Source organism: Trachypithecus francoisi, unplaced genomic scaffold, assembly GCF_009764315.1.
Source record: "Trachypithecus francoisi isolate TF-2019V2 unplaced genomic scaffold, Tfra_2.0 Lachesis_group2, whole genome shotgun sequence".
In the NCBI taxonomy this organism is placed as follows: Eukaryota; Metazoa; Chordata; class Mammalia; order Primates; family Cercopithecidae; genus Trachypithecus; species Trachypithecus francoisi.
In genome coordinates this window covers 22,043,475-22,070,183 of record NW_022681465.1, presented here as the reverse complement: position 1 = coordinate 22,070,183, position 26,709 = coordinate 22,043,475, and the positions used below count along the sequence as shown (strand labels likewise).

Genomic DNA, 26,709 nt, shown 5'->3' with positions numbered 1-26,709 from the left:
GTGAGGGAGGCTCCGTGGGCGTGGGACCCTCCCGGCCAGGTGTGGGATATATTCTCCTGGTGTGCATGTTTCCTTAAAGCGCAGTATTGGGGTGGGAGTTACCCGATTTTCCAGGTGGTGTGTGTCTCAGTTCCCCTGGCTAGGAAAAGGGATTTCCTTCCCCCTTGCGCTTCCAGGTGAGGCGATGCCTCGCCCTGCTTCAGCTCACGCTGGTCAGGCTGCAGCAGCTGACCCGCACCGATTGTCCGGCACTCCCTAGAGAGATGACCCCAGTACCTCAGTTGAAAATGCAGAAATCACCGGTCTTCTGTGTCGCTCGCGCTGGGAGTTGGAGACTGGAGCTGTTCCTATTCGGCCATCTTGCTCCGCCCTGAATGGTTATTTTCAAAGAGATGAAAGATAACAAGTGTTGGAGAAGATATAAAGTAAATGGAATTTTTCTACACTGTTGGTGGGGATATAAATTACTACAGCTATTATTTAAAACAGTATAGAAATTCCTCAAAAAACTAAAAATAGGATTATCATATGATCCAGCAATCAAGGAAATCGATATGTTGAGGAGATATCTGTATCTGTGTTTATCGCACTATTATTCACACTAACCAAAATATGGTATCAACCCGTGTCCATCAACAGATAAATTGATCAAGAAAATATGGCATATATATTATATATATATAATGGAATATTATTCAGCCATAAGAAGGAAATTCTATCATATGAAACAATTGGATGAACCTGGAATAAAATTGTGCTACATGAAATAAGCCACGCACAAGGAGGACAAACATTGCGTGGCCTCATTCACATGTGGAATCTAAAACAGTTTAATTCATAGAAGCAGACAGTAGAAAATAGCAGTTACTAGGGACTGGGTGGGGGATGATGGGGGAGATGTGGGTCTAATAATACAAAATTTCAGTTAGATAGAAGGAATATGTTCAAGGGGTCTATTGTACATAATGGTATTTGTAGTTAATAACAATATATTGTATATTTGAAAATTGCTAAAAGAGGAGTTTTTAAGTGTTCCCATCATAAAAAAAAATAAGTATTTGAGATGATGGATACATTAATTAGCTTGATTTAATAATCCCATATTGTCTATGTGTATACCTATGCAATATATATACAATGATTATATGCATATGATATATATCACAACCTCACTTTGTACTCCATAAATATATAACATCATAATGCCAATCTACAATAAAAATAAACTGAAAAAATAAATTAAAATATGATAACATAGAGTGTGGAATAATAGACATTGGAGACTCAGAAGAGTAGGCAGATAGGAGGGGGACGATGGCTGAGAAATTCCTTCATGGATACGGTGTACACTATTTGGGTGACGGCTACACTAAAAGCCTACACTTCGCTGTGCAATATATCCATGTATCAAAACTGCACTTGCACCCCTAAGTTTATATAAATAAATTTTTTTAGTTGCAACAGTTTTTTCAAAAGGAGTTAGGCCGACTTATTGTTCCTGGGGAAGAATGGATGGCCCTGAGGAGCCTTAAGGAGAGGAAGCAGAGTGGGTTGTAGAGGTTGGGCTGAGTCCAGGGACCAGAGGGAGCAGAGAGTCTAGGAGCATGCGGTGAGTGGCAGAGGTGATGGCCGGTTCCTTGTGTGTCCTGCAGGGAGTAGTAAATATGAGTCCAAGAACTGGCAGGTGATAGTCATGAAGGACATGAGTGTAGGCTGGGCCAGGCAGGGGCATTGTGTGGGAACAAAATGGTCAGCTCAGGGAATGCTACTGAAGGAGGCATCAGAAGCTTAGCTCCTGAGAGGAAAGGAGAAAAAAGTCAGGGAGGGTCCTGACCAGGGAAAGGGCTGGCTACACACACACACACACACACACACACACACACACAGAGGTATTTGTGTGTTTGTGAGATGGGGGGGTGGGTTGTGGGCTCTTCTGTGGTTTAATCTCTCTTAATGCAGCCAACAAAAAGCCAGCTGAGTTACTCACACCTAAAACCTGACTTGACATCCTAGATTGGCCAGGACTAAGAAGTCCCTTTGAGTTACTGGAAACTTATTCTTACAAAAGTAATGCAGGCTCACGTTTCAAGAGTAAAATTTGACAAAAAGCACTGTAATAAAAAGCAACAATCTCCCAACTGTGCTCCCTTCTGCATCTTTTCCCTATGCTTCCAGGTCTTGTTTCCCAGAGAAATAACTGTACGGCTTCTGTTTGGGGTTTTTCAGGTTCTTAACGTCCTTAAGTTACCTGTTTATATCACCACTACCTGTCGATTAGTTTTCTGCTGTGAGGGGTCAGGGCTGTGAGGCATCAACAGTGCTCTCTACCTCCTTACCCGGTCCTTACTTCCTCACTATTTACACTTCCTCACTATTTACACTTCCTCACTATTTACACTTCCTCCAGGGTTACAGGTACATTTTTGAACAAATACCTTTCAACTAAGAAAGTTTTACAGAACTTCAGAGATAAACAGAAAAAAATATACTGCCCATTAACAATAGTGGAAATAAAATACTTGAGACATTTCAAGAAAATGAGCCTGTAACAAAATAAAGTGATGAGACATGTAACACAAGAAACAGTGGTGAACAAAACCACCACAAGGAGTGATTATTGCTGTAGCAGCTCCAAGTGCATCTGTGATGCTTAATGCAATTTCTGGGACGCAATTCCTAAAATAGAAGGTGAAAAGATTCTATGTTAGAGCATCTGAAATTTAACTTCCACATGACTTCAACAAAACCTGGAAGTTTGGGTGGGGAAGAGTAGAAAGGAATGGAAGAGAAGTAAAAGCATGATCCACATTTTGTCTCATTCAGGAATGACCATCACTTCTAGACATTAAAGAAAAAATATAAAAGTGTAGATATAGTTTACAGTCTGGGTGAGGTGGCTCACACCTGTAATCCCAACACTTTGGGAGGCCAAGGATGGAGCACTGCTTGAGACCAAAAGTTCAAGACCATCCTGGGCAACATAGTAAGATCCTGGCTCTATAAAAAAATTAAAACATTAGCCTGGCATGGTGAGTGCCTGTAGTCTCAGCTGCTTGAGAGGCTGAGGTGGGAGGATCACTTGAGCCCAGCTTGAGCTCAGAAAGTTGAGGCTACAGTGAGTCATGATTGTGCCTCTGCACTCCAGCCTGGGTGACAGAGCTAGATCCTGTCTCAAAGTTTATATATATATAAACTTTGAGTTTTATATATATCTCAAAGAAAGAAAACTGTATCACCCAGTCACAAAAGCAAATATAAAACAGAAAGCACGTTTAATAGGAACATAAAACAAGAGAAAAAAACTAAGTCAAAGCAAATTAGTAACTGCTATAAATGTGACAAATTTAATTTCCCTTAAAAAATGAAGATTTTATCTTGAGGCAGAAAAGAAAGGTGACACTTCTTATAATAGTTCTTAATAATGACGAAAGCAGCAAACACTTATTACTTGTAATCCAGATACTGTTTTAAATGCTTTATATATAGCAAGTTTTTGTTTGTTTGTTTGTTTGGAGACAGGGTCTGGCTTTGTCGCCCAGGATGGAGTGCAGTGGCATGATCTTAGCTTACTGCAACCTCCACCTCCCAGACTCAAGCCATCTTCCCACCTCAGCCTCCAAAGTAGCTGGGACTGTAGGTATGCACCACCATGCCTCACTAATTTTTTAAAATTTTTTGTAGAGACAGGGTTTTGCCATGTTGCCCAGGATGGTCTCAAACTCCTGGGCTCCTGCCTTGGCCTCCCACAGTGCTGGGATTACGGGTGTGAGCCACCACACCTGGCCTAGCAACTTATTTTTAGTAACTTATTTAGAGATAAAATAAAACAAGACCACAGAAAAAGTTTGTAAACAAAGGAATGGGCAAAGACAGTCTATCAGGAAAGCAAAAAGGAAAGTTGAAATTACAATAGTAATATCACCTAAAACATAATACAAGAAAAAAAATTAAACGTAGCACAGATGTTTGACACTGGTAAAAGATACAGTCCACTTAGAAAATGAAATACCCAGGCCAGGTGTGGTGGTTCACACCTGTAGTCCCAGCACCTTGGGAGGCTGAGGCGGGCGGATCACTTGAGGTCAGGAGTTCAAGACCAACTTGGCCAACATAGTGAAACCCCATCTCTACTAAAATTACAAAAATTAGCTGGGTGTGGTGGTGCACATCTGTAGTCCCATACTCAGGAGGCTGAGGCAGGAGAATCGCTTGAACCCAGGAGACAGAGGTTGCAGCGAGCTGAGATCACACCACTGCACTCCAGCCTGGGTGACGGAGCGAGACTCCATCTCAAAAAAAAGACAGTGAAATACCCACATAATACATTGCAGCAAAGAACAAATATCAAAGCTTGGGAGTCAGAGGGTCAGGACCTTGGGGAGGCCAGGCTGTTTGGGAGTAGAGGGTGTGTGTGACTCCTGCAGCTCTCACATTCTCAGGAGCCAAAGAGGAGCACCTGTGGCCCGGAGGAAGCCAGTGGGCCTCTCCTCTTCCAGTGTCTGTGCATGTCTCCATCTCTGTGACAAAGCACAATGGTTGGCACTGTGCCAGCTGACAGGCACCAGAAAGCCAATGTGAGCTCCCCGGAGAACAGCCAAGGAGAACATGCGGTAAGGAAGCTCAACGGCCGTGTGTGGGCTGCCGAGGGAGGTGGATGGGGAATCGTCAGAAAAGGAGGAATCCACTCCTTGCGAGGCTGGCGTGACTTTGCATTCTGTCTCCTCTGGTAGCCCACGCCAGGCGTGAGAACAGCCTTTACCCTGGGGATGAGGGTTCTCCCACTAGCCCTCCAGAATTCCCTCAGACGACCTCATGGTGAGGGCTGCTGTGTGCCAAGGAGGCTATGCAATGGGGCATGTTCTCCACTGTCCACGTGATGGCTCCATACTGGCCTGGCTAGCCCCTAGCCTTTTCCTACCCCACGCGTGCTAATTACCTCCCTCCACGTGGTGGCCGCTGCCTCCACACCAGCTGCAGCAGGGAGGCCTGGCTGGGGCCACACACTTCGTGGAGCCAGTAACAGCTCCGCCCCTACCGAGCGGGGCGGGCGCTCCCCGGGTGCCCTTGTAGCCACCCCAACTGTGACTGCAGACCCAGGCCGCCTGCTCTACAGATCAGGCAGGATCCCCGCCCTCCTGTGTGGACTACAGCCGCCCAAACTGCAGCTATGGGTCTGAGCCTCCCTGAGCTCTTGGGTGGGAGCCGAGGACAGGCGGGGTCTGCCCTTCTCCGTGCAGCTGCAGTCGCCCGACCCACAGCTGCAGACCTCGGCCTCCTGCTCCACGGAGGAGGCAGGAGCCAGGACAAGCAGGAGCCCTGCCCCTTCCAAATTGACGGGGCAGGAGCTCCCCGGGTGCTGCTTTGGCCACGCTCCCAGGAGCAGGACCCCAACATCTGTGCAGCCTGCACCTCTGGGGCCTGGGAAGAACCCAGCCCCCCAACCACCATCCCTGCAGGCTCAGGGGTGTCTGGTCCTCACTGCCTGGCCTCTCTCTGCTCCCAATCTCAGAGCGGGGTTGGGGCCTAGCCAGGGACCATGAATGGGAGTGGGAGCAGACAGAGTCCCTGGAGGGAGAAGGCAGGTCCCCAGTAAGGCCCCACCTTCAGGCCAGAGAGGGTCTGAAGGTCGGGCAGCCAGTCCCTGGGACCGGAGTGGGGACTTGTGGTGTCTCCCCCTGGCTGCCCATGGACCAATCCGCATGCACTTCCTCCCCTCAGAGGTGCATAAAAGCCCCAGGCTCAGCCAGAGCAGGGCAGAGGATGGAGAAACAACAGGACAACCAGCTGCAGAGAGGAGCTACCCTCTCTGCTGAGAGCTTCAGAGACCTGCAGAGGCATTCAGAACAGCCTGCCTGTGGAGAGGAGCCGCTCTCTCCAGGGGCTTCTGCCTGCTGAGAGCAGCAGGTGGCAGGAGGACCAGCGGGCAGAGAGGAGCTGCCCTCTCCAGGGCCTTCTCTGCTGAGAGCTGACACTCAATGGGAGGGGAGGACTTACCTACAGAGAGGAGCTCACTGCAGGTCACCTCTGAGCTGTTCCAACATTCAATAAAGCTCCTCTGCATCTTCTTCACCCTTACTTGGCCGTGTACCTCATGACCTCATTCTTCCTGGAGGCAGGACAAGAACTCAGGTGCCACAGAGGTTTCCAGGAAGAAAATTGACACCCCAAAGATCCCACACAAGGACAGATGAGGGTCTGTTCTTTCCAGTGGCACCTGTAGCCTGCCAGGGGTTCAGCACCTACCTTCCTTTTGGATCTGAGCCTTTATGCATTTACTGGGTCTTGGAATGGGAGGTGCGGCTGTCAGGGCGCAGCTGCTGTCTACATCTTTCCTACTGCATGATGCACCTGATATGCAGGCGGTGGTGGCAGGTGGTGTCCCCCTCCCGCATCCCACCAGGGCTGTGTCTAGGAGTCACAGAAGTGGACTCGGCCCATTTCTCTCTCTCTTTGCATTTCTGCTGTGACAATCTCACCTTTCCCCAGGCAGCATGGAGGAACCCAACCTAAGGGCAATGAAAAGCTTAGGCCATGTTCTCGTTTTTGAGCAACCCGTCTCTACAAGTGCAATTTCCCTTCTCTTTCACTCCCCTGTGTGGCATGCAAGGGCCTCTGCAATGTGGTCCCATCCATTTCTGTCAGCCTTCCCTTCCACTAGTGACCACACACTGGCCTGGCTAGCCCCTAGCCTTTTCCTACCTCCCAGGAGGAATGTCTGTCCTCCCGGGCTGCCTCATTGCTTCCCTGATCCTATTGTTTATGCAGCATCCATTTTAAGTATACCTTGTCCCTGAGCCCTCCTCTGTCTCCCCTGGCCCGAGGAACTGCACCCACTGTTTGAGCTCACTGTTCAGCCCCTTTGCTGTCCTAGGGACATCTTTCCACATTAATAAGCCTGGGTGCCCAGTCTCGCCAGCCTGTCTGAGCATGGACAGTCACCTCCAGGTCCATGGCTGTAGCTCGCTGGCTCCTGTCTCCCTCCCATGTAGAGCCCTGCCACCTGCACAGGCCCCTCTCCAAACACAGGCACTTCTGGGAGTCTCTGCGGTGTCCTGCTGAGGAAGAAAAATTAAAAATACATATGCATTCATTCACTCTAAGAAAAGTAACAGGCAAGGCAAGGGTTAAAAAGAAAAGAACATGTTTTCCTCTGCCTAGCAAGCTCACTTCAAGGACGGTTATAAGATAACGCTGTCCAGAAAGCCAAGGCCAAAGGAATGGGCTCCAGACACCCCCCGCCCCACTTCCAGAGCAAGGTTGAAGGAAAAAGAAAGGCGTATTCTTTTACTGTTCCTCTTTCCCCTGGCTTCTTTAGTGTGATCGTGTTTTACGAATGTCTGTATTTAGTCAGTTCTTGTTTTTCTTTCAATGCAGCTACAAGGCCACCAGCTACGCAAGGCCACAAGTTATGCTGTGCTATAGATTATGTGACGTATGATTAACTGTTGTTGTTTTGTTTATTGTAAGTCCACTTACATATACCCCACTCTGTCTTTGTTTAGGGCTCAGCTTTTTGGACGTGAGTCCACTGAGCCGGTGTGTACCTAAAATAAACAGTCCTCCTGTTTTTCACATCCATCTCTCCGGTCCTCAGTTTACCACAATACTGCATGCATTTGAGCTGCTCATGCCTCAGCTCTGGCCTGTTCCCTGGAGGGGATGTCAATGTGGGCTGCAGCTGGGTGGCTAGTGCCTCAGTCCACTTATGCCCAAGTCGCACCATGGCCTACAGTAAGATGGGGTGGGCTGGGGTGGGGTAGTGCTTGCTGCTGCTTTTTTGAGCTCTGCTCCACGAGAGAAATCCCAATCCAGCACCCCCTGCATTTCCAAGTGGCACGTGAGCAGGTTTTGCAGGCTGCACTAACAGCAATGACCCCAGGAGTTACTCCTTACTGACCTTGCCCTGAGGAGAAGGTTATGGTGGGTTAAAAACTGGGCATCAGCCCCTTCCTCATGCTTAGTTAGTGGAGATTGCAGTCTACTCTCTTTCACTGTTCGGGGACTGCCACCCTGCCTCCCAGGAGTCCCAGCTTCACTGGCACAAAGACCCTGCACCCAGCTGGAGCCTTTTCTCCCCACTTTGAGCCTCTGCAGCTGTCACTGTCTACAAAGCTCTCAGATACCTTTCCCCTCCTTCTGTGACCCTGGAGAGACATTTTATATGGGAATTCAAGATTTTTCTCAGAGACAGGATGTGATGACTTCCTTGTTTTGTTCTATCCACCTTGGTTTTCATAGCAAAGGGCAGAGCAAACAGCATATATCTTTGGGAGGAAGATGGATAAAAATTCTCTCACATGCCCTGGCCTCTGGAGCTCAGCTGCCAGTCCACGTCTATGGAATCTTAGCATCTAGAACCAAGACACTTCACAGCAATCATCACCCTTTGCAGAGGAGGTGAGATCACCAGGACTCATCTACCATTGCAGACGTTTTGCTGCTACCTGACAGGTAAGTAGCTCATTCTCAACAGCTGCCTACACCTCCACTTTTCAGAAACGGCAATCAGAAAATGAAGGTGGGAGGCTTTGGGAGGGCGTACAATCAGTGGCAGCATTTTATTATCCGAGCTTGGCTGCAGCATGGGATGTTCCGAGTGTGGCCATGAGGAGATGTCCACGCCCGTTTACGTAGGCCCCATCTCAGGAGGCAGGATCCTGATACATCCCATTGCCCCTCACCAGATGAAAAAGAGTTCAAGCCTCATGGCAGTTCCCTTCTTGGGGCAGTCCATCTTCCGTAGAGACTAAGAGGGTGGAAATCCTCTTGCGGACCTGTTGAAATCGAACCAGTGCAGGCAGTGGGCACTAGCTGGGGTCTGCCGGGGGCAAGGGCATTGCAGGGGTGCCAGGGAGGCCAGTGGGAGAGGGCCAAGGCCCCACTGACCCCTGGGGACTTGCAGCTGGGGGAGTGGAGGATAGGAGACAGGCAAAATTCACCAGTTCCACAGCTTACAGAAGTAGCAAAGCAAAGACTATACTTTCAGGGATAATTTCTATACGTTATCACTGGAGAAGTTTTCCGCTCTGGGACCCCATAGTCTCCTCACACACATGCAGGGCAAAAAATGCCTCCTGTGTTTGGGAGAGCAAGTGACATGGCATTTATTAATAAAAATGGATTTTCCTCCCGGGTTTCCTAATGTGGTCATGTAAGTGTTAAACGTAGTCTTAAAATTATGTTGGGGAATCCCCAACGTTTTACTCTGCCCCATGGAGACCCTGGGACCGCTCAGGGCAACACCAACAGCTGCATGGCAGGCGAGGGAGTCCTGTGGGAGGACGTGGCCTTTGGACACTGCCAGGTTTGGAGATGTCCTTGGGAGATTTACCTTTTTGTCAGGAAGACGGTGTTAAGTTCAGGCAAATAATTATATGTGTGGACAGAATCTGAAATACACCAGTATAGTAAGTAAGAGTGAGAGATTGTGAATGTGTAATGCAAATGGAAAAGCAGGTTTTATTTTGTTAAGTTATTCACTAGGGAATCAGCTGAGGTTCCTTCTAATGCTCTTTTTCTCCAATCTTGCTTTACCGAAAGTTGCAGAAAAGGACATGTGTAGAGAAAAATGGGACACTTCAGGGTGCATCAGAGGACATCAATCCATAGTGATTCGCGTGAGTTTGTCAGGTGGAAGCAGTGATTTTTAAGAGTCACTGATTAAAAACAAACATTCCTAAGTGTATTAGGGAGATGCCATTTATTTGTGAATCAAAAAGTTTTTTTCTCAGTCTCTTAAATTACGGTTTTCATGTAATAAGAATGATTTATATTTTTAGTTAAAAGTTGTTTTCCTTTCAAATACAGACCTTTTAAAAAGACTTAGCTTAAGTACCTTTCATTCGAAGCTTGTCTTGTGCCTAATCTTAGGAAATCCAGAATACTATTCGACAGAAATTATGTTTTCAACTTGCCTTTGACATGTGTCCCACTGCATTTTGCTTTAAAGTTCTTCATTTAACAATAAATTATCTTTTTTAAAAAAAACAGTAGCAAAGCAAAAAGTACTGATCTTTAAAGACAGACTCAAGACTGAGGGACCGGAAATCAAAATAACGTCAGGGTTGTTTAGGAATTGCAGGTGCAGGAGAGAACAGGAATGGGCTGGGCTGGGGGCAGTGAGAGAGCAAGAAGAAAAAAATAAAAAGAGAAGGAGAAGAAAGAAATGGGCTTTTGCTGGGTGCAGGTGATGACATTTCTCAGGACACTTATTTCTCCCTGTGCCTTCCGGAGGGAGCAGCCCGAGGCTCCTGGGAGGATGAGGAGCAGGTGCGTGCCGGCAGAGCTCAGCTGCAGCTGGAGGATCCCTTGGCGGTCCTTGTGCACACCGGGTTTCGATCTTCCCCATGCGTCCAGTCCCTTACTCCTTCCCCAGGCAAAACCTCCTCACCAGGAACAGAACCTGAAATCAATTTACACTGTAATCAAAATAGCAGAGAGTGGCAAGTGTTTCCTTCAAGGAGGGGACTTGAACTTCAAGTACGGATTGAGCATCCTCGATCCTTAACTGGAGAGTGAGGTCAGAAAGGGCGGACTCGGGGCAGCAAACGGGGAGGAGGGTGCTGTTCAGTAGTCGCTGATTTTTTCCTTCAGGAACTTGCCAGACCATCTCTCTCTGACTAAAGGCTTTCAAGATGATACCTTTGAGTGTTGGGAGCAAAGGGACCAGGTGCATGTCCCTCCTGGCTGAGAAGATGCTCTTGACAAAGTCTTAGGGAGATCTCAATTTTAAGTTGTTTTATCTGGCAGTGGGATTTTAAAGTTTTTATTCATTAGTTGGTTGGTTGGTTGGTTTTGTGGCTGGCACCCTGTGAGCCGGTCGCTTCTTCAGTGTCTCTGTGTGATGGCAGGTTAGGGTGAGTGTTTGGTCTGTGGCCAGCTGGTTCCTCAGACGGTCATGGTTTTGGGTAACAGGAGTGACTGAAGGGTGTTCCCAGAAACACGACACAGCTGGTGACAAATCTGAATTCGAGAAGCACGGAGCGTGGCTCTGGAACCGGACAGTGGGGATGGAACCCCCTCCACCTCTCACCCACTGTGGGTCAGAGCAAGTCACTCAGCTCCCCGGCCTCCGTTTCCTTAGCTATAATTTGGACCTATTAGTAATGATAATAATAAAAATATTAATAATACTTGAGGTATAGATAAGTGCCTGATAGATAGGAAGTACCCAATGCATGTTCGTTTTTATTACTGTGAGCACGTGTGTGTGTGTGTGTGTGTGTCTGTGTGTGTGTCTACAATCCTCCTCCCCTGAAGCATCCATGATGGAAATCACACGGGTGTATCACAACAGAGAACGGAGGTCCCTCTAGCACTTCCACGGTTCTGGAACATCCTGCCCCAATACCCTGTCCCCGGGAGGTGGCAGCCTGCCCCCAGCCCAGGGAAATTGGAAGGAGTGTTCCTCTGCGAGGAGGCCAGCTATGGGACCTGTCTCACGCCCCGTTACTACCTTATGAGGGGACCTGTGTCACAACCTAACACAACCTCGACTAATTCCCCAGAACCCAGCCCACCCAGATGGGTGCACAAACACACTCTGAGCCCCGCTTGGTTTTGGAAGGCACTAGCTGGACACTGACATGCCCCTCCTGGCTTTGCTGTCATAGGGCTCTAACCTGTGTCTAGAATCCAGAAGAAAAGACTGAAGCATAAAGGAAAAGAGAAGGGAACAGAAGAGAGGGTGAGAAGCTGCACAGCCAGTGTAGACTCCTTTGCTAGAACCCTTCCTTGCAGCTTCCCCACCTGTCACAGAGAGGCTTCCACCAGTAGCCACCGAGGGTGAGAGTCCAGACTGTCCAGCCAGAGCCTGGACCTTGCCCACGGCCTCTGCCCATGTCATTGTGTGAATCGGATTCCAATAACTGAGAGCTGTCAACACGGCCCCGCCTCAGGGGGACCCCACCTCCTGTCCTTGAGACCTTCTTGAAACACACCTGGAGCTGTCCCAACCTGTCCTCTGTTTGTCCCCTCAATTTCAGCTCTAGGAGACAGGGCCATCAGCCCATGAGCCTCACGGGCCACCCCTCTTCCCTTGTATTCCTGCCTACCCGGGTCCCTCCCAGCCTAAGGGTCCCTGGGAAGCCTCTACCACCTCATTAACTCACCCTGCACACCCCCGTGATCCTTTGGCCACTGCACGGCCCAGCAGCTTTGAAAGTCCTTCCTTCACACCTGCTGGTGGCGTTGGTGACAGCGTGGCCCATGTCTTGCGGCCACAGGACACCAGAAACACCTGCCATGCCAAGGTGTAAGAAGAAAAGCCAAGCCATGGGGGCAGACGGGGAGACAGAGAGGGCTGGACAGAGGAGCCCACCATGGCCTTCCCCAACAAGGGCACTGTGATGCAGTGAAAGACAAGGGGTGCAGTCCCAGGATGAAGACAGTGTGTGGACATTTGCAAGGCAGAGGGGAAGGGGGTGCTGACTTTGATTTCAAGAGCTCCCAGCAACCCATGGGAGTGGGCACTGGTTTCTTCCATGGTTCAGGCAGAGATTTAGGTCCAGCCAATTACAAAATCTGCCTAAAATCTTGCACAACTAAATGCAAGAGAAATATGGAGAGTTTTGTGTATCTCCAGATTCACTGGCTGCAACACACTCTCTGGCCTTGAGTCATTAGTGGCGCCCAAGGGAGCAGAGCATCAAGAGTGAGGGGGCAGCCCTCGCCTGGGCTGGGTCTGGGCCTCCTGGGTCACAGATGAGGAAGGGGTGGCTAGATGGGATGACTCCATCACTGTGGCCCCCAAGATGCTCTCGACAGAGACAGTTACCAGCTGGCCTCCTGAAGGCACAACTCGAGGTCCCAGGCCTGGAGGAAAGTGTCCCAGGATGACGCTGGGGCTGGCAGGCAGCCACCCGCATGCACTCCACTTCTGAGAGAGCAGAACTCTGTGTTTGTTCCTCTGTGTTGTGGACCCAATGTTCCAGACCAAAGGGAAGTGGGACGAAGGTTGGGTTGGTGGTGGTGAGGCAGGGAGAATGAAAATGCATCTGAGATCTTCAGAGATTGCCCTTTGTTCGAGCAAAGTCGCTAAGCCCAGAAACGTGAGGGGGGGGGGGCACTGAGCCCTCACACATTGTGTGACTCTATTCCTGTCTCTAAACAATAAGCACAGAAGCTGCTTCCTCTGGGACCCTTCAGCCTTGTCCCCTTACAGCTCTGTGAACCTGAGCAAGGCCAGGGATGCCATTAACAGTGTCCCCTGGAAAAATTAGAAGCAGCTCTCACATCCGGCTAAAGAAGTCAAGCACTGAGGCTTGTCAGGAATTTAAGAGCAAGACAAAAATAACTGAGGTCACAACTGACTTCAGGTCTGATGGAGTGAGTTCCAGCTGCCCCCACCTCTGCACGTTGCTCCAGCATCCCTTTGTCCCTCTCCAGGTGGCCCCCACTGCTGACGAGAGATGGTGGATTTCCCAGTCTCCCTGGACTTCTTGAAGCCAGTATCTCTGACCAGCAGTCTAGTCTTCCTCATGCACCTCCTCCTCCTTCAGCCTGGGGAGCCCAACTCAGGTATTGTGTCTGATCCGCAGCCCAGCCAGCCAGGACATGAATGCCACCCCTCCTGACAGGTGCTCCCCAGGGATAAGATCTTAGAACGGACCAGGGCGTGCCAGATGCTAAAATACAAAAAGGACTTCCATCCTGGTTGTTAAAGAAACACTACGCCTGAGCATTATCCAGCCTGTAGTGTTCCTCCACTGTCTCTCCAGCTCCCACTGCCTCTTGCACACTTCCCAGCACTCCAAAATCCGCAGGCATAGCAGGGAGCCGAGCGAGAGGGTGCCAGGAAACTCATTGGCCTGTGTTTGTGCTGAACCCATTGATACACATTTTTAACTTTACCCCTTGCAAAGCTTCTCTCATGAAAGATGTAGCCAACAGAGGGTGTAAACTAATAATTCAAAGGTGATTTCCTAATTTCCTGGACTGGAAACCAGGAATTCTGGGGTGACCGCAGCATAGCCCAGGTCTTCAGCAGTCTGTAGTCAAGGGAGGGGTGTGGATGTGGCATAAATGGCTGTCCATTTATGTGACCATGGCTGAGAGAAAGAGAGAGAGGGGGGAGGGGAGAGAGAGAGAGAGACAGAGAGGGAGAGAGATTTGTGTCCAAAGACTTTGGGAGCACAGCTAAGAGCAATGATTTGTTCCCAGAAAGCTGAGGAGAGCCATAGAGAGGGAATATAGTTTGAGCAGAGGCTTGCAGGATGTACATTCTCCAGGAAGATGACAGGTAGGGGATAAGCTGAGGCAGGGTGTGCCCAGGGAAACAGCCAGACATCGGTGTGTGGAGGGACAGCCGGAGAGAACCTGGAGAGGGAAACTTGTCGGAAGGGTATTGGATATTCACCCAGCCGGCAATGAGGGGCCTCAAATAGTGTGAACAAAGGAAGGTCCCTCCATTTCCTGTGGGCCAAGTGTGGGACGGGGGGTCCATGACAAGAGAGCTTTGGGATGCTTTCAGCTGAACTTGGAAAGAAAGGAGAGGAGAGGTACAGAGGCCAGAGAGAAGAGGGAGTGCCTGTGGGGTGGCAGGGAACTGTGCATGTGGAAGACCTGCGCAGGAACAGTGACTCTCATGGGAACTGCAGACCAGACCAGACCAAAGGGAGCAGAGAGGTCCCATAAAGAAGTCTTCAAAGAGGAGGGTGATCAAACGAAAGAGCCCAACAAATAAGTCTCAATGGAAGGATTTGGTTGACCTTTTGATAAGAAAACCTGTGGAGCAGGGAACCCTCATAGATGATTTTTGATATCCTTTGTAGAACCTGTACATGTGAATTATTTTTTAAACTCGGAAAATCAGACAAACAAAAATAAGAAAATATCTATTCTCATCATGCAGAAATTACCACCATCAGCAATTTGGTGTCTCCTTTCAGATATTTTTCTCTGCATATTTATGCAAATACATGTTTTTACTTAAGATAATATTGTACAGATTATTTTGAAACTTGCTTTTTTGATCAAAGATTCCATTTCACTTCATGCTTTGGTCATATTTACATAATTGTCCCCAAAATAACATTTGTACCTGATTGGATGAAACCAGTTACCAGCTCAGCACCACAGATCTGGTTGTGATGTCACCTGTGTATTTGTTTAATTGTGCACTCACATTTTTTCAAAAAATTACTTGTTCAAGGATCCAGGCCAGTTGTCCTGTAGAGGATCTCACTTTTCTTGTTTGCATGGCTTGCTGTAGATTCCTCAGCTGTAAAGGGGTGTGATAACTTTTTAATAATTGGATGAGGGTTGCTTTTGCTTGTTCTGATTTGTCATCCTAGAGGTCAAGGTGGTAGGCCCTGAGTATCCCATCCTGGCTCTCGTCGGGGAGGAGGTGGAGCTCCCGTGCCACCTATGGCCACAGCTGGATGCCCAGCACATGGAGATCCGCTGGTTCCGGAGCCACGCCTCAGACGTGGTGCATCTGTACCAGGAGCAGCAGGAGCTCCCTGGCTGGCAGATGGAGGCGTTCCGGAACAGGACCAAGTTGGTCAAGGACTACATCGCCTATGGCAGCGTGATCCTGCAGCTTCACAGCGTCGTCCCCTCCGACGAGGGCACATATGGCTGCCGCTTCCTCTCCAACAACTTCTCTGGCGAAGCTCTCTGGGAACTGGAGGTAGCAGGTGCGTGGACTGACCTAAGGCCCTGCAGGGGAGAGGGAGATACAAGTGCTTTGCCCGAGTAGAGGTAGAGTCACAGAGAATGGAAGAATGTTGGTAATTTTTAAAAAACATAAAAGCTGATGGATAGGTCCATTCTCAAATGAACAAATAAAACAAACAGTTCACCAAAACATACACAAACAGCCCTTAAACATATGAAAAGGCTGGGCACAGTGGCTCAAGCCTTAAGCTCAGGCTTAATCCCAGCACTTTGGGAAACCGAGGCAAGCAGGTCACTCGAGCCCCAGAGTTCGAGACCAGCCCGGGCAACAAAGGGAGACCCCATCTCTTAGCCAGGTGTGGTGGTGTGTGCCTGTAGTCCCAGCTACTCAGGGGGGCAAGGTGGAAGGATCTGGCTGCAGTGAGCTTCACTTGCCACTGCACTCCAGCCTGGGCGACAACTCTGTCTCAAAAAATATGTATGTATATGATATATGTTGTATATCATATACATTTATATATCATCTATTTATTTATATATATCATATTATATATTATGTAATATTATAAATTATAAAATTTATACATATATAAAATATAAAAATGTTATATATTATATATAATATATTATGAGTAACAAAATTACTCATAGGGAGAGAAAGGCAAATCAAAGCTACGTCAAAATGCAATTTATTTTTAACTGTCAGACTAGCAAAATTTCAAAAGCTCTTCCACGTGCTGTTGATGGAGCTACAGAGAAGCAAGCTCTCTTGTACCATGTTAGTGGAATTCAAAGTTGGAAAGCTCCAGAACAGGGGAATTTGGTAACACTTAAGAGGACTAGCTGTGTGTCTACCCTCTGACACAGCAATCCCACCTCCAGGAATTTACGCCACCTCCGACCCCTCCAATATGAGAAAAGCATATGTATGAGTTTAATCTTTGTAAAGCTTTTTAAAAACAATTGCAAAATAGTGGAAACTACCTAAATATCCAAGCATAAAAGCTGAGTATGCTCTATCCACCCAATGGAGTAATCTATATTATGTATTATGCATCTGAAACAATGATGAGGTGGTCTCTGAATGGATGCAGAGTGATTTCTAGTATTGTTAAGAGAGAAAATTAAAATGCAAGGTTCAATAATATATACTTGCACGTGTAAGAAAGAAGGAGAAACATTGCAAAAAGGAACATGGGCAGGATAAACAAGAAATTAATGAAATTGGTTACCTAGGGTGAGGTGTGACGACATGGAAAGGATGGAGTTTTTTTCCTGATATACATTTCTATACAGCATTGGCATTTAAACCACATTAATGTTTTGCATACTCAAAATATAATGCTAGTTCCACAAGAATGGAGAGATAAAGGAGTGTGTATGATGCAGGCACTGGAGCTCTGGGGGGATTCAAGAAAAAGAGAAGAGTCACAACTCGAATGTATTAGAATGTAGGGTGGTGCTATTCTTCATTCTAGGAAACTGTCCCTTGCCTAATATGATTAAATGCCAGGAGTCCTTCCCCACCCAATGACCCCTTTCACATTTCCAAATGTCCCTCAGGGGTATTATTGTCCCTACATGCTACCACTGACTTAGACTGTCATTTCCAGTCCATCCAGTCCATGGGTGGGGAGCTGCAAGCCCACACATGTCTTAATAGCAGCCACACTTCATAATGCTTTATGGTGACTGCAAATGGTGAACAGTGGCATGAACTTTATGCGTGATTTCTCGGAAGGACCCTGATCTTTCCCACTCCTCCTGCCTCTGCCAGGGCTGGGCTCAGACCCTCACCTCTCCCTTGAGGGCTTCAAGGAAGGAGGCATTCAGCTGAGGCTCAGATCCAGTGGCTGGTATCCCAAGCCTAAGGCTCAGTGGAGAGACCACCAGGGACAGTGCCTGCCTCCAGAGTTTGAAGCCATCGTCTGGGATGCCCAGGGCCTGTTCAGTCTGGAAACATCTGTGGTTGTCCGAGAGGGATCCTTCAGCAATGTGTCCCTCTCCATCCAGAATCTCCTCTTGAACCAGAAGAAAGAGTTCGTGGTCCAGATAGCAGGTCAGTGGTTGTCAGCTCACACCCGTCTTCCTAGTCCTCACGTCTACATACACATTGGCCCAAAGGCAGTTTATAAAGACACAATGGTATTGCGCCTGTCTGCGTATAGGGTGTGTTGGCCTTGACACCTGAAAAGTCAGTAACTTGGATATTAGGAACACACTAAGAACACTGCTGAGACCCCAAACAGTCAGTGAGGGAGGCCCCAGAGAGCCCACCTTTCTGTGCCTAAGGCCATACACTAAAACCCAAAACTCTGCTCATCAGAGGCCATCATGGGAGCCAATAGATTCATCATGCTATCTCCCAAACAGTATTTATTGAGTTTCCGCAATGTGACCCCAGTCCCTACCCTCACGTCCCATGCCAGTGGAAGATACAGACAATAAGCAAAAGAAGTGCATCCTGTCACGTCAAGTTAGAAGGTGGTAGGTGCGGCGGGGCGCAGTGGCTCACACCTGTAATCTCAGCACTTTGGGAGGCCAAGGCGGGTGGATCATGAGGTCAGGGGTTCAAGACCAGCCTGGCCAAGATGGTGAAACCCCATCTCTACTGAAAATACAAAAATTAGCTGGGCGTGGTGGCAGGTGCCTGTAATCCCAGCTACTTGGGAGGCTGAAGCAGGAAAATCCCTTGAACCCGAGGGGCAGAGGTTGCAGTGAGCTGAGATCTGGGCGACAGAGTGAGACTCTGTCTCAAAAAAAAAGAAGGTGGTAGATGCTGTAGAGAAAAATGAAGCAGGCCGAAAGTAGTGGGGCCTTACGCTTAGTGAGAGAAAGGCAAACCAAGGCTATGTTAAAATGCAATTTTTTTTTAACTGTCAGACGCAAAATTTCAAAAGCTCTTCCACGGGCTGTTGATGGAGCTAGGGAGAAGCAACCTCTCTTGTACCATGTTAGTGGAATTCAAAGTTGGAATTCACGACATGGTGAATACACTTATGCCCCTGAATTGTACACTTAAAAACGGTTAAGATGGGAAATGTTACGTATATTTTACTACAATAAAAAAAGAATATTTTTTTAAAGATCTGAGATCAAAGCACCATTTTCTAATAACTAGACGACACAGACAGAAAGTTACGCTAATTAAACTGCCGCAGCGTTTGTCAAAGGCCAATGCGTTCTGCGCTGGCTCGTGCTGTGGGCGCTGCCCCCGGCCTCGTCCGGCCTCGGGGCGGGTCCTCCCTGGGGAGCCGGGAGGGAGGTGGGAGCTCGAGGCCATGTGCACGTGGTTTCGTTCTCACTGCTTCCAAAAGCGTGGTAAGAACCAAGGTGGAAGCCGAATGTTTGCAAACAAGCGAGGAGACGAGTTGTGGACTAGACGGCGCGGGCGCAGAGCAGGAGCCCTCTGGACGTGCAGCGCCTGCCAAGCCCCGGGGACCCTCCCGCCTTCGGACGTGGGGCAAGAGTGGGAAGGAGCCGAGCGAGGGCAGCGCGTGGCCGCAGAAGCCTTGAGCGGGGCTGGGGCGCTGGTTCCCTCCCGCACACGCTGCAGCTCGCCCTGGCCCCGTCCGCAGAGCGCGCTCGGCTCCCACCTCCAAAGCTCCGGGCGGCCGCCCCACGCGCATTTCACCCACGGCTGCCCGCGAAGGTCCCTCGGGAGGTTTTCCGGCGCGCAGCGGGCAGGCCGGGCTTGTGTCTCGGTGTTCAGTGGCGCCTGAATCGAGACAGCCCCGGGGGTGTTTTGCAGACGTGTTTTCCCCCGGAGCCTCTCCGTGGAAGGGCGCTTTCGTCGGGGCCCTGGCGGCGCTGCTGGCGGTCCTCGCGGGGCTGGCGCTGGGCGTCCTCCAGCAGCGGCGGAGATGCCAAGGTACCTGCGCGGGGCCGCCCGCCCCTGCGGGCTGTGCTCGGGGGCAGTGGGGCGGGGAGGGGCGCCCGGCCGGTCCTGGACCCCGGGGCCACGGGGGCGCCTCCTCCCAGGACGCGGCGCGGGAAGGGGGCCTGGAAAGAGTGGAGGGCGCACACTCAGCCCTCTCCCCTCCCGTTTTCCCTTCAGAAAAGCTGAAGAAGGAGGCCGAGAAGAGAGAAGGTGAGCGGGGACAGGGCGCTCTGCCCCCACCTCCCGAAGTGCCGACCCGCAGTACAGTAAATCCAAGGCTCTGGACCCGCTGACAAGGGTTTGTTCCAGCGCAAGGTGTCAGGGCGGCCCCCGGGAACGGCGATCAGCGCCCTCGGTGGGGAAAAGGGAAGATTGTTCACAGGGGCAAAAGCGGAGGTGCAGAACAGTTGCATCTTCCACACAGAGGTTAGTGTACGGTGCCAGGGTTGATTGGCTGCTGTTGATTACACCCTCGGAGCTCGCTTAACATTGCACTGTACAGAGGGAGCAGTGACCAGGGTCTCTGCTGCCAGCGTCATTGCGTCCAGGTTTTCATGAAGCACAGGGAGTGGGGCTGATGGGTAACACCTCAACACAAGGTCAGGAAGCAGCGGTCAGGCACCAGAGATAACAGCCGTGGTATGTGACGCAGTGTCCAGGGCTTAATGTTTCCCCTGGGCATAGTAAATTTGGAAGGCTCCGACATTTATTTTCACACTAGCAGGAGGGAGGGCGCTGGGTCACCCTCCTATGGAGAAGGGGAGCCAAGGGCGGGCACTTCTCCATACCCTGCCTGGAGCCTCACTGTCCAGCCCAGCTGGGCCCCCAGACCACCGGGGGAGGGAGTGCCACATCGGAGGTGTGGCCTCAGTGTTCATCCATCTGTTCTGTCTGCCTCATTCCCCAATCTGAGAGTCTTTCTTCTTCTTCTTCTTTTTTTTTTTTTTTCTCTCTCTCTCTAGGGAAACTCACTGCAGAGCTGGGTAAGTTCTGGATGCAGGGCCATAGGGCTGCCTGTCAGCCAGTGGGGTGGACCCCTGTGCCTGTGCAGTGGGAGGAGAGGCTCCTTTTGGACGGAGTCGGCTGGCAACTGTCTAATTCTAGACCATCCCTGTGAGCCTCCACCTCTTCTCTTGCTAAGGGGCTGAAAGGGTGGCTGCCTGCCGCTGTGCAGCTGCCTGAGACCCTCTGGACAGACCCTGCCAGCTCCTCCCCTGCAAATTAGACAATTCAGTTAAAATTCCGTCATAAAACGTTTACTGTCTCGGTTCATCTTCTAAAATATCCTTCTCTTTTTAATGCAAATGGCACTAGGAAGGGTGACACCTTTAATTTGCACCAAAATGGGAATAATTTCTCAGATTCACTTTTCTCCCCAGAGGGACTCAGAGATGTGAAACCATGGAATGTGTCTCTGCAGAGAGGAAGAGAGAGTGAACCCAAGGGAGGGGGAATGGAGGAAAAGGCCATCATGGTGTTGGGGGTGGGGTGGGCCATCATGGTGTTGGGGTTGGGGTGCAATTCAGATGAAACTGTAAGGTTGGGGAAGCTTGTCTTGCCGTCTACATAGTCCTTCAAGGGGAATGAAAAAAAATAGCCCTAATAAGTCATTCACACTATAGTCTGAATTGTAAGTGATAACACTATAGTACGAATGCCTCTACCAGGAGCATTTACCTTTGAAAGAGCTTGACACTGGGTGGACAGATCAAAGGAATGCATTTTTAGTAGCAAAATGTTGGCGTCCTTGGTATTTGGTCAGGGGAAATAATTGGGTGTGATGTCCTTCCAGTCCTTTAAATAACGTACCCAGTAAGTGACCCTGAGGCTCACATAGGCTGGGCTCAGTGCCTGGACTTACGTAGGAGCTCTGCCCCCAGGAAGCTTGTGATTTCAGACAGAAGGAACAACCTGAACCCTGGGAAGAGGCATGTCAGTACTAAGATCTGGTTCCCCTTCTAGGCCCTGTGCAGATTTCTACCTTTGAGATAAGATAGGATGAGGCATAAGAGTCCTGCAAGTGGGCCTCCTTTTTGAGGGCAATGAAGGGGCAAAGATGAAGCTGCAGGAAAAAAAAAAAAGAAGCTATGATTAGCAATGGCTTAAGACTGAGGAAGCTCTTCCCAGTGGCCTGTCTTGGGAAGATGGTTCCACCCATCTGCAGGCTGATGTTTTCTTTGTGTGTTCTGCTTGCAGAGAAGCTTCAGAAAGAGCTTGGTAAGTGACCCTCTTAGAACTATTTCTCTTTATTCATCATTTTGCATCTGATTCCCGATATATCTTCTCATCTTTCAACCAGGTATGATGCTCAGGTAGGACCCCTGCTGGCGGTGTGGGTGGCGGGAGAGAGGGGAGGGGACGCGGTGGGTGCAAGATGTGATGTGTGAGCAGGGAAGCTTGGGGTCCTGATGTGCTAATTTCCTGTTTTCCCTTGGTTGCTTCAGACTGGAGACGGGCTGAAGGCCAGGCTGGTGAGTGGAATCCGTCTCTCTCTGACTCTTCCTCATTTATGTCTGAGCACCCTGGTCCAACTCACCCTGATGAACCTATCGGGCTTCATTCTGGTTGCATTCCGCGGCCTCACACAGCATATGTTAATCTATGTCACTGGGTAGAGGTTATACTCTGTCCTGAGGCCTAAGTGTACTGCAAACCACTAGTTCCAATCCTGGTTACATATCAGAGTTACCTTGACTCCTGGTGCCCATCCTCCAAGACGGACTCATGGTTCTGGCACGAGTGTGTTGCTGTACATGTAAATACTTCTCTGTATACCTCCCTCTATTCACCCATAATGCAGACAGTCTAATGTATATAGTTTGTATATATTCTTGCAAAATGTGAATATCAATTTATGCATATGCATCTTAGTTCATGTAAGTGACATTTATGGTTCTGTGCTGTTCCTTGCTTTTCTCATGCTCACCATGCTTTAATATCCATCGCTGCCACTCGTGTGTATTCAGTCTGTTTTTCCTCCTTGCCACAGAGTGCTTCATTTTAGCCAGCCACCCTCCTGGGGAAGGTATCCAGGCTGCCTCTAACTCCACAACAACACTGAATGCATAGTCTCAAACGCGTTGCCTTATGGCCCTGTGTGGAGATCTCTCTGGGGTCTATAACTAGGAGGGGGATTGCTGGCCCATGGTGGGTGTGTCCCATGGGGTAAGGGAATACTGGGATCCCTTGAAGGCAGCGTCATCATCCTGCCACCAGCCATGCAGGGACATTCCATGTGCCCACATCTCATGTGAGCCAGCTTTCTAAGTTTGCCAGTCAATGGGGACAAGTGATGGCTCATGGTTCTTTAGGTTTGCACACCTGTGAATGCTGAGAAGCTTGAGCATCTCCGTATATGCTAGTTGGCTCAGGAGCTTCCTCTACTGAAAACTGCCAGTTCGTATCATTGACCCATTTTGCTTTTGGGATTGCTGTCTTTTATTACTAACAGGAATATTGTATGTCTCTGTGTGTGTGTGTGTATGTGTGTGTGTGTGTGTATGTGAGAGAGAGAGAGAGAGAGCAATCCTTCGTGGGTAAACATTGTGAATTCCTTCTTCTGTTGTGCCATCTGCCATTAGCTGTGTCCATAGTTCCCCTTATTGAAAAGGAATTATTAATTTTGATAAAATGTAATCCATCACCTTTTTACCTTATGGTTTGTGTTTTTGAAGTTTTATTGAAGAAAACCTTCCTCACACTGAGGTCACAAAGATATTCTCTTATACTTTCTTCTATTTCTTTTTCTTTATGTAACTACAAAAACCTTTCTACTATCTTTATATTTGATCTTTAATCCATCTAAAATTTGCCATTTTATGAGGTGTTGGGTGAGAATCCTGTGATTTTTTTCCATATAGTGAGTTGGGCTTACCAACGCCATTTACTCCACCATTCCAGGGTTGCCACTGATGTGGGGATCACCTTTGATGCACATTGGATTCCTGTCTCTATATGAGTTTGTCCATTGGCCACCTATTACATCATTGTTTTTACTGCTATGGCTTTTGTAGTATCTGAAAGCACAAGTTTTCCTTCTCCATTTCCACTTCCTTTTTTAAAGTGAATGAACCTTTTTAAAATATAAATTTTAGGACAAATTCATAAATCTCCCCAAAAAATCCAAAAAGGAGTTTTACATAGGATTGCTTTGAACTTACAGATAAACTTAGGGAAAATCAACATCTTCGTAGAATTGAGATATTCCACACAAGAGCTATTGTGTTTAAAGCTTCACCAGTTATCCTGACACAAAACTGGGGCAACAAAGCTTTGCTGTAAATATCTGGAACTCTGAGAATGTCTTGTGTTGCTTTTGCTTTTGCGACTTGGTGATATCTTTGTTGCAAAACAAGATAAAACACAACAGAAATCCACTCAGATTGATTCACATTAAGAATGGAGGCATGTCACGAAAAGACAGGACATCTAGAGGGCGTCTTTGGGATCTGTCAGGCTCAGCTGGTCCTCCTGGGCACAGCCTGGCCAGTCAGAGTCTGAGGCTCCACTTCTGTGTCTCAGGGCATCCAGGCTGCTTATAGAGTCTCTTCACCTACATGCTCCATTCTCCTGCTTTTTCCAGCGGAATTTCAGCCTGCATGTAGCTCTGGTATCAATGACACAGGCCTCTACTCGATCTAAAATTTCTCAGGAAAATACATGGTGAATGCCAAGACCAGTCTGAATTCAAACCCGTTGTCATGGTGGGAATGGGGTCATTCACGCTGCATGCATCCCTCATGTATCTGGAGCCTTTGCTAAGGTTCCGGAGTTACTGGCTGAGATTTCTGACCTTTTTTTCTCCTTCTCTGTTTGGTTTCAGAGTGGAGAGCAGCCCAAAAATATGCAGGTAACTGAAGCCAGGAAACTGATTTGTGTTTTGGGTTGGCTGGATCTTAAAACAGAAGGGAGGTGGGGAGATCTGAGATTAGAGGTCGGGGCTTTCTGGGAGCCAAGTATGGGGCCTGCACACACAGACACACACGCACACTTGCAAACACGCCACACGACACATATGCCTGCATGTGTATGCACACACACGCGTGGTTGCATGCACACGCACACGTGAGCTCCCAAACACATCCCTCCTAGGGGTTACACTAGGTTTGTTTCCATCTGGCTCGGGGCTATTTGCAGGCGAGAGTGCAGAGTTTATAAGGAACCTCCCGGATCCTCTGACAGAAGGGGTCCCCTAGGTTCCCATCTGTCAGATGGGATGGGGTGTTGAAATGTGGGGCACTGGACTAGATGATCTCAAAGGTCCTTTTAAAATCCTTTTTAAAACTTTCTGAAGGACTGTATGTAAAAAACAAAAACAAAAACAAAAAACCCCCCAAAACTTCTGTAAAATGACGCTCAGGACTCTCCTGATTATGTCAAGGTCACACAGGGTGGTGCCACCAGCAGGAACTAGAAACAGCCCATAGGTCCTTCCCCTTGACGGGGACATGGCTCCATTCCCACCAGCCTACTTCCTTGCTATCTCTGGTATGGAGTTCAAGAAAGGGCAGGATTCCTTGTCACTATCAAACACGCAGGAGTGACTTACAACGTGTCACTTCAGTCCTGGGGAGGGGGTTTGCAGGGGTGAGGGTCGCAGTAAGGGGTTCATTTCACTGATTATTCCACCAAGAGAAACTAGAGGTTTGTCTGTCTTGGGGAAGAGACGGACGGCCCCAGACCGTCCTGGGTGGGCACTAACGCTGCGGCTCTGCGCAGTGGATGTGACTCTGGATGCGGCCTCCGCGCACCCCAGCCTGGAAGTGTCGGAGGATGGCAAGAGCGTGTCTTCCCGCCGGGCGCCGCCAGGCCCGGCGCTTAACGACCCGCAGCGGTTCTCGGAGCAGACGTGCGCGCTGAGCCTGGAGCGATTCTCCGCGGGCCGCCACTACTGGGAGGTGCACGTGGGCCGCCGCAGCCGCTGGTTCCTGGGCGCCTGCCTGGCCGCGGTGCCGCGCGCGGGGCCTGTGCGCCTGAGCCCGGCGACCGGCTACTGGGTGCTGGGGCTGTGGAACGGCTGCGAGTACTTTGTCCTGGCCCCGCACCGCGTCGCGCTCACCCTGCGCGTGCCTCCGCGGCGCCTGGGCGTCTTCCTGGACTGCGAGGCGGGAAAGCTGTCCTTCTTCAACGTGTCCGACGGCTCCCACATCTTCACCTTCCACGACACCTTCTCGGACGCGCTGTGTGCCTACTTCAGGCCCAGGGCCCACGACGGCGGCGAACGTCCGGATCCCCTGACCATCTGTCCGCTGCGGGTTAGAGGGACATGCGTCCCCGAAGAGAACGACAGTGACACCTGGCTGCAGCCCTATGAGCCCGCGGACCCCGCCCTGGACTGGTGGTGAGGCGCCCTCGTGGCCGCAGGACTGGCCCGGGAGGCTCCCTGGATCCCAGGCCCGCGCTTTGCTCTCCTGCTCCGTCTGAAGTGAGCAGGTGCACCAGCCAAAATATCAGCCAGGGGTACAAAGAGGGGGACCTTTGCCTACGTAGATGCGTATGTGTAATGCGATTTTCTTCAAGGAAAGGAGACAAGTCCAAAACTCGTATGTGGATTGTGGGACTGAACGAATGAGTACAAAGACATCCATGTCGCTGAGAGCCAGGGCTGCCTAGGGTGGGCGGTGGGAAAGAAGCCAGCGTGGAAGAAAGAAGGGAGAAAGCTTTGGTGACTGCATTAGAGGGATCAGTTAATTTGTATCGATTTATATTTTTTGTATATGTTTGCTAGCTCTAAAAAAGTCCAGACGCAATGACACTTCGTAAGCAATGAGTTCACCTAAGCCTCAGATCCTAGTTTTAAATAGCATTTCCCATTAAAATGAAGTTGAAGAGGCCGGGCGCGGTGGCTCAAGCCTGTAATCCCAGCACTTTGGGAGGCCAAGGCAGGCGGATCATGAGGTCAGGAGATCGAGACCATCCTGGCTAACACGGTGAAACCCCGTCTCTACTAAAAAAATACAAAAAACTAGCGGGGCAAGGTGGCGGGCGCCTGTAGTCCCAGCTACTCGGGAGGCTGAAGCAGGAGAATGGCGTAAAACCCGGGAGGCGGAGCTTGCAGTGAACTGAGATCTGGCCACTGCACTCCAGCCCGGGCGGACAGAGGGAGACTCCGTCTCAAAAAAAAAAAAAAAAAAAAAAAAATGAAGTTGAAGAAACAGCTGCTTCTGGGGCTGGGGCAAAAATTTCAAGGTGAGCCTGGAGCATTGTGTGTG

At 49.4% G+C, this 26,709-nt stretch overlaps 1 protein-coding gene across 2 annotated transcripts; it reads left to right on the top strand.

The window, feature by feature from the left end:
- Window positions 1-8,238: 8,238 nt before the first annotated feature.
- On the top strand, window positions 8,239-26,445 carry BTNL9 (butyrophilin like 9). Of its 2 annotated transcripts, XM_033178852.1 has the most exons (11): window positions 8,240-8,451; window positions 13,387-13,518; window positions 15,294-15,638; window positions 17,396-17,677; window positions 19,370-19,489; window positions 19,676-19,708; window positions 20,461-20,481; window positions 21,695-21,715; window positions 21,943-21,969; window positions 24,321-24,347; window positions 25,217-26,445. In XM_033178852.1, the coding sequence occupies exons 2-11, from the start codon at window positions 13,410-13,412 to the stop codon at window positions 25,840-25,842; spliced, it is 1,611 nt and encodes a 536-aa protein (XP_033034743.1). In that variant the 5' UTR covers window positions 8,240-8,451; window positions 13,387-13,409; the 3' UTR covers window positions 25,843-26,445. The 2 variants fall into 2 exon arrangements, with proteins under 2 accessions (XP_033034744.1, XP_033034743.1); XM_033178853.1 differs by lacking the exon at window positions 20,461-20,481 and having other exon boundaries at window positions 8,239-8,451.
- Window positions 26,446-26,709: the final 264 nt, after the last annotated feature.

What these genes read in the sequence shown, in the direction of transcription:
- BTNL9 (XM_033178852.1), top strand. Translation starts at nt 13,410, where the DNA reads ATGGTGGATTTCCCAGTCTCCCTGGACTTCTTGAAGCCAGTATCTCTG. An exon ending in GCCTGGGGAGCCCAACTCAG is followed by an intron (nt 13,519 to 15,293) that starts GTATTGTGTCTG and finishes TTGTCATCCTAG; the next exon opens with AGGTCAAGGTGGTAGGCCCT. An exon ending in GAAACTCACTGCAGAGCTGG is followed by an intron (nt 20,482 to 21,694) that starts GTAAGTTCTGGA and finishes TTCTGCTTGCAG; the next exon opens with AGAAGCTTCAGAAAGAGCTT.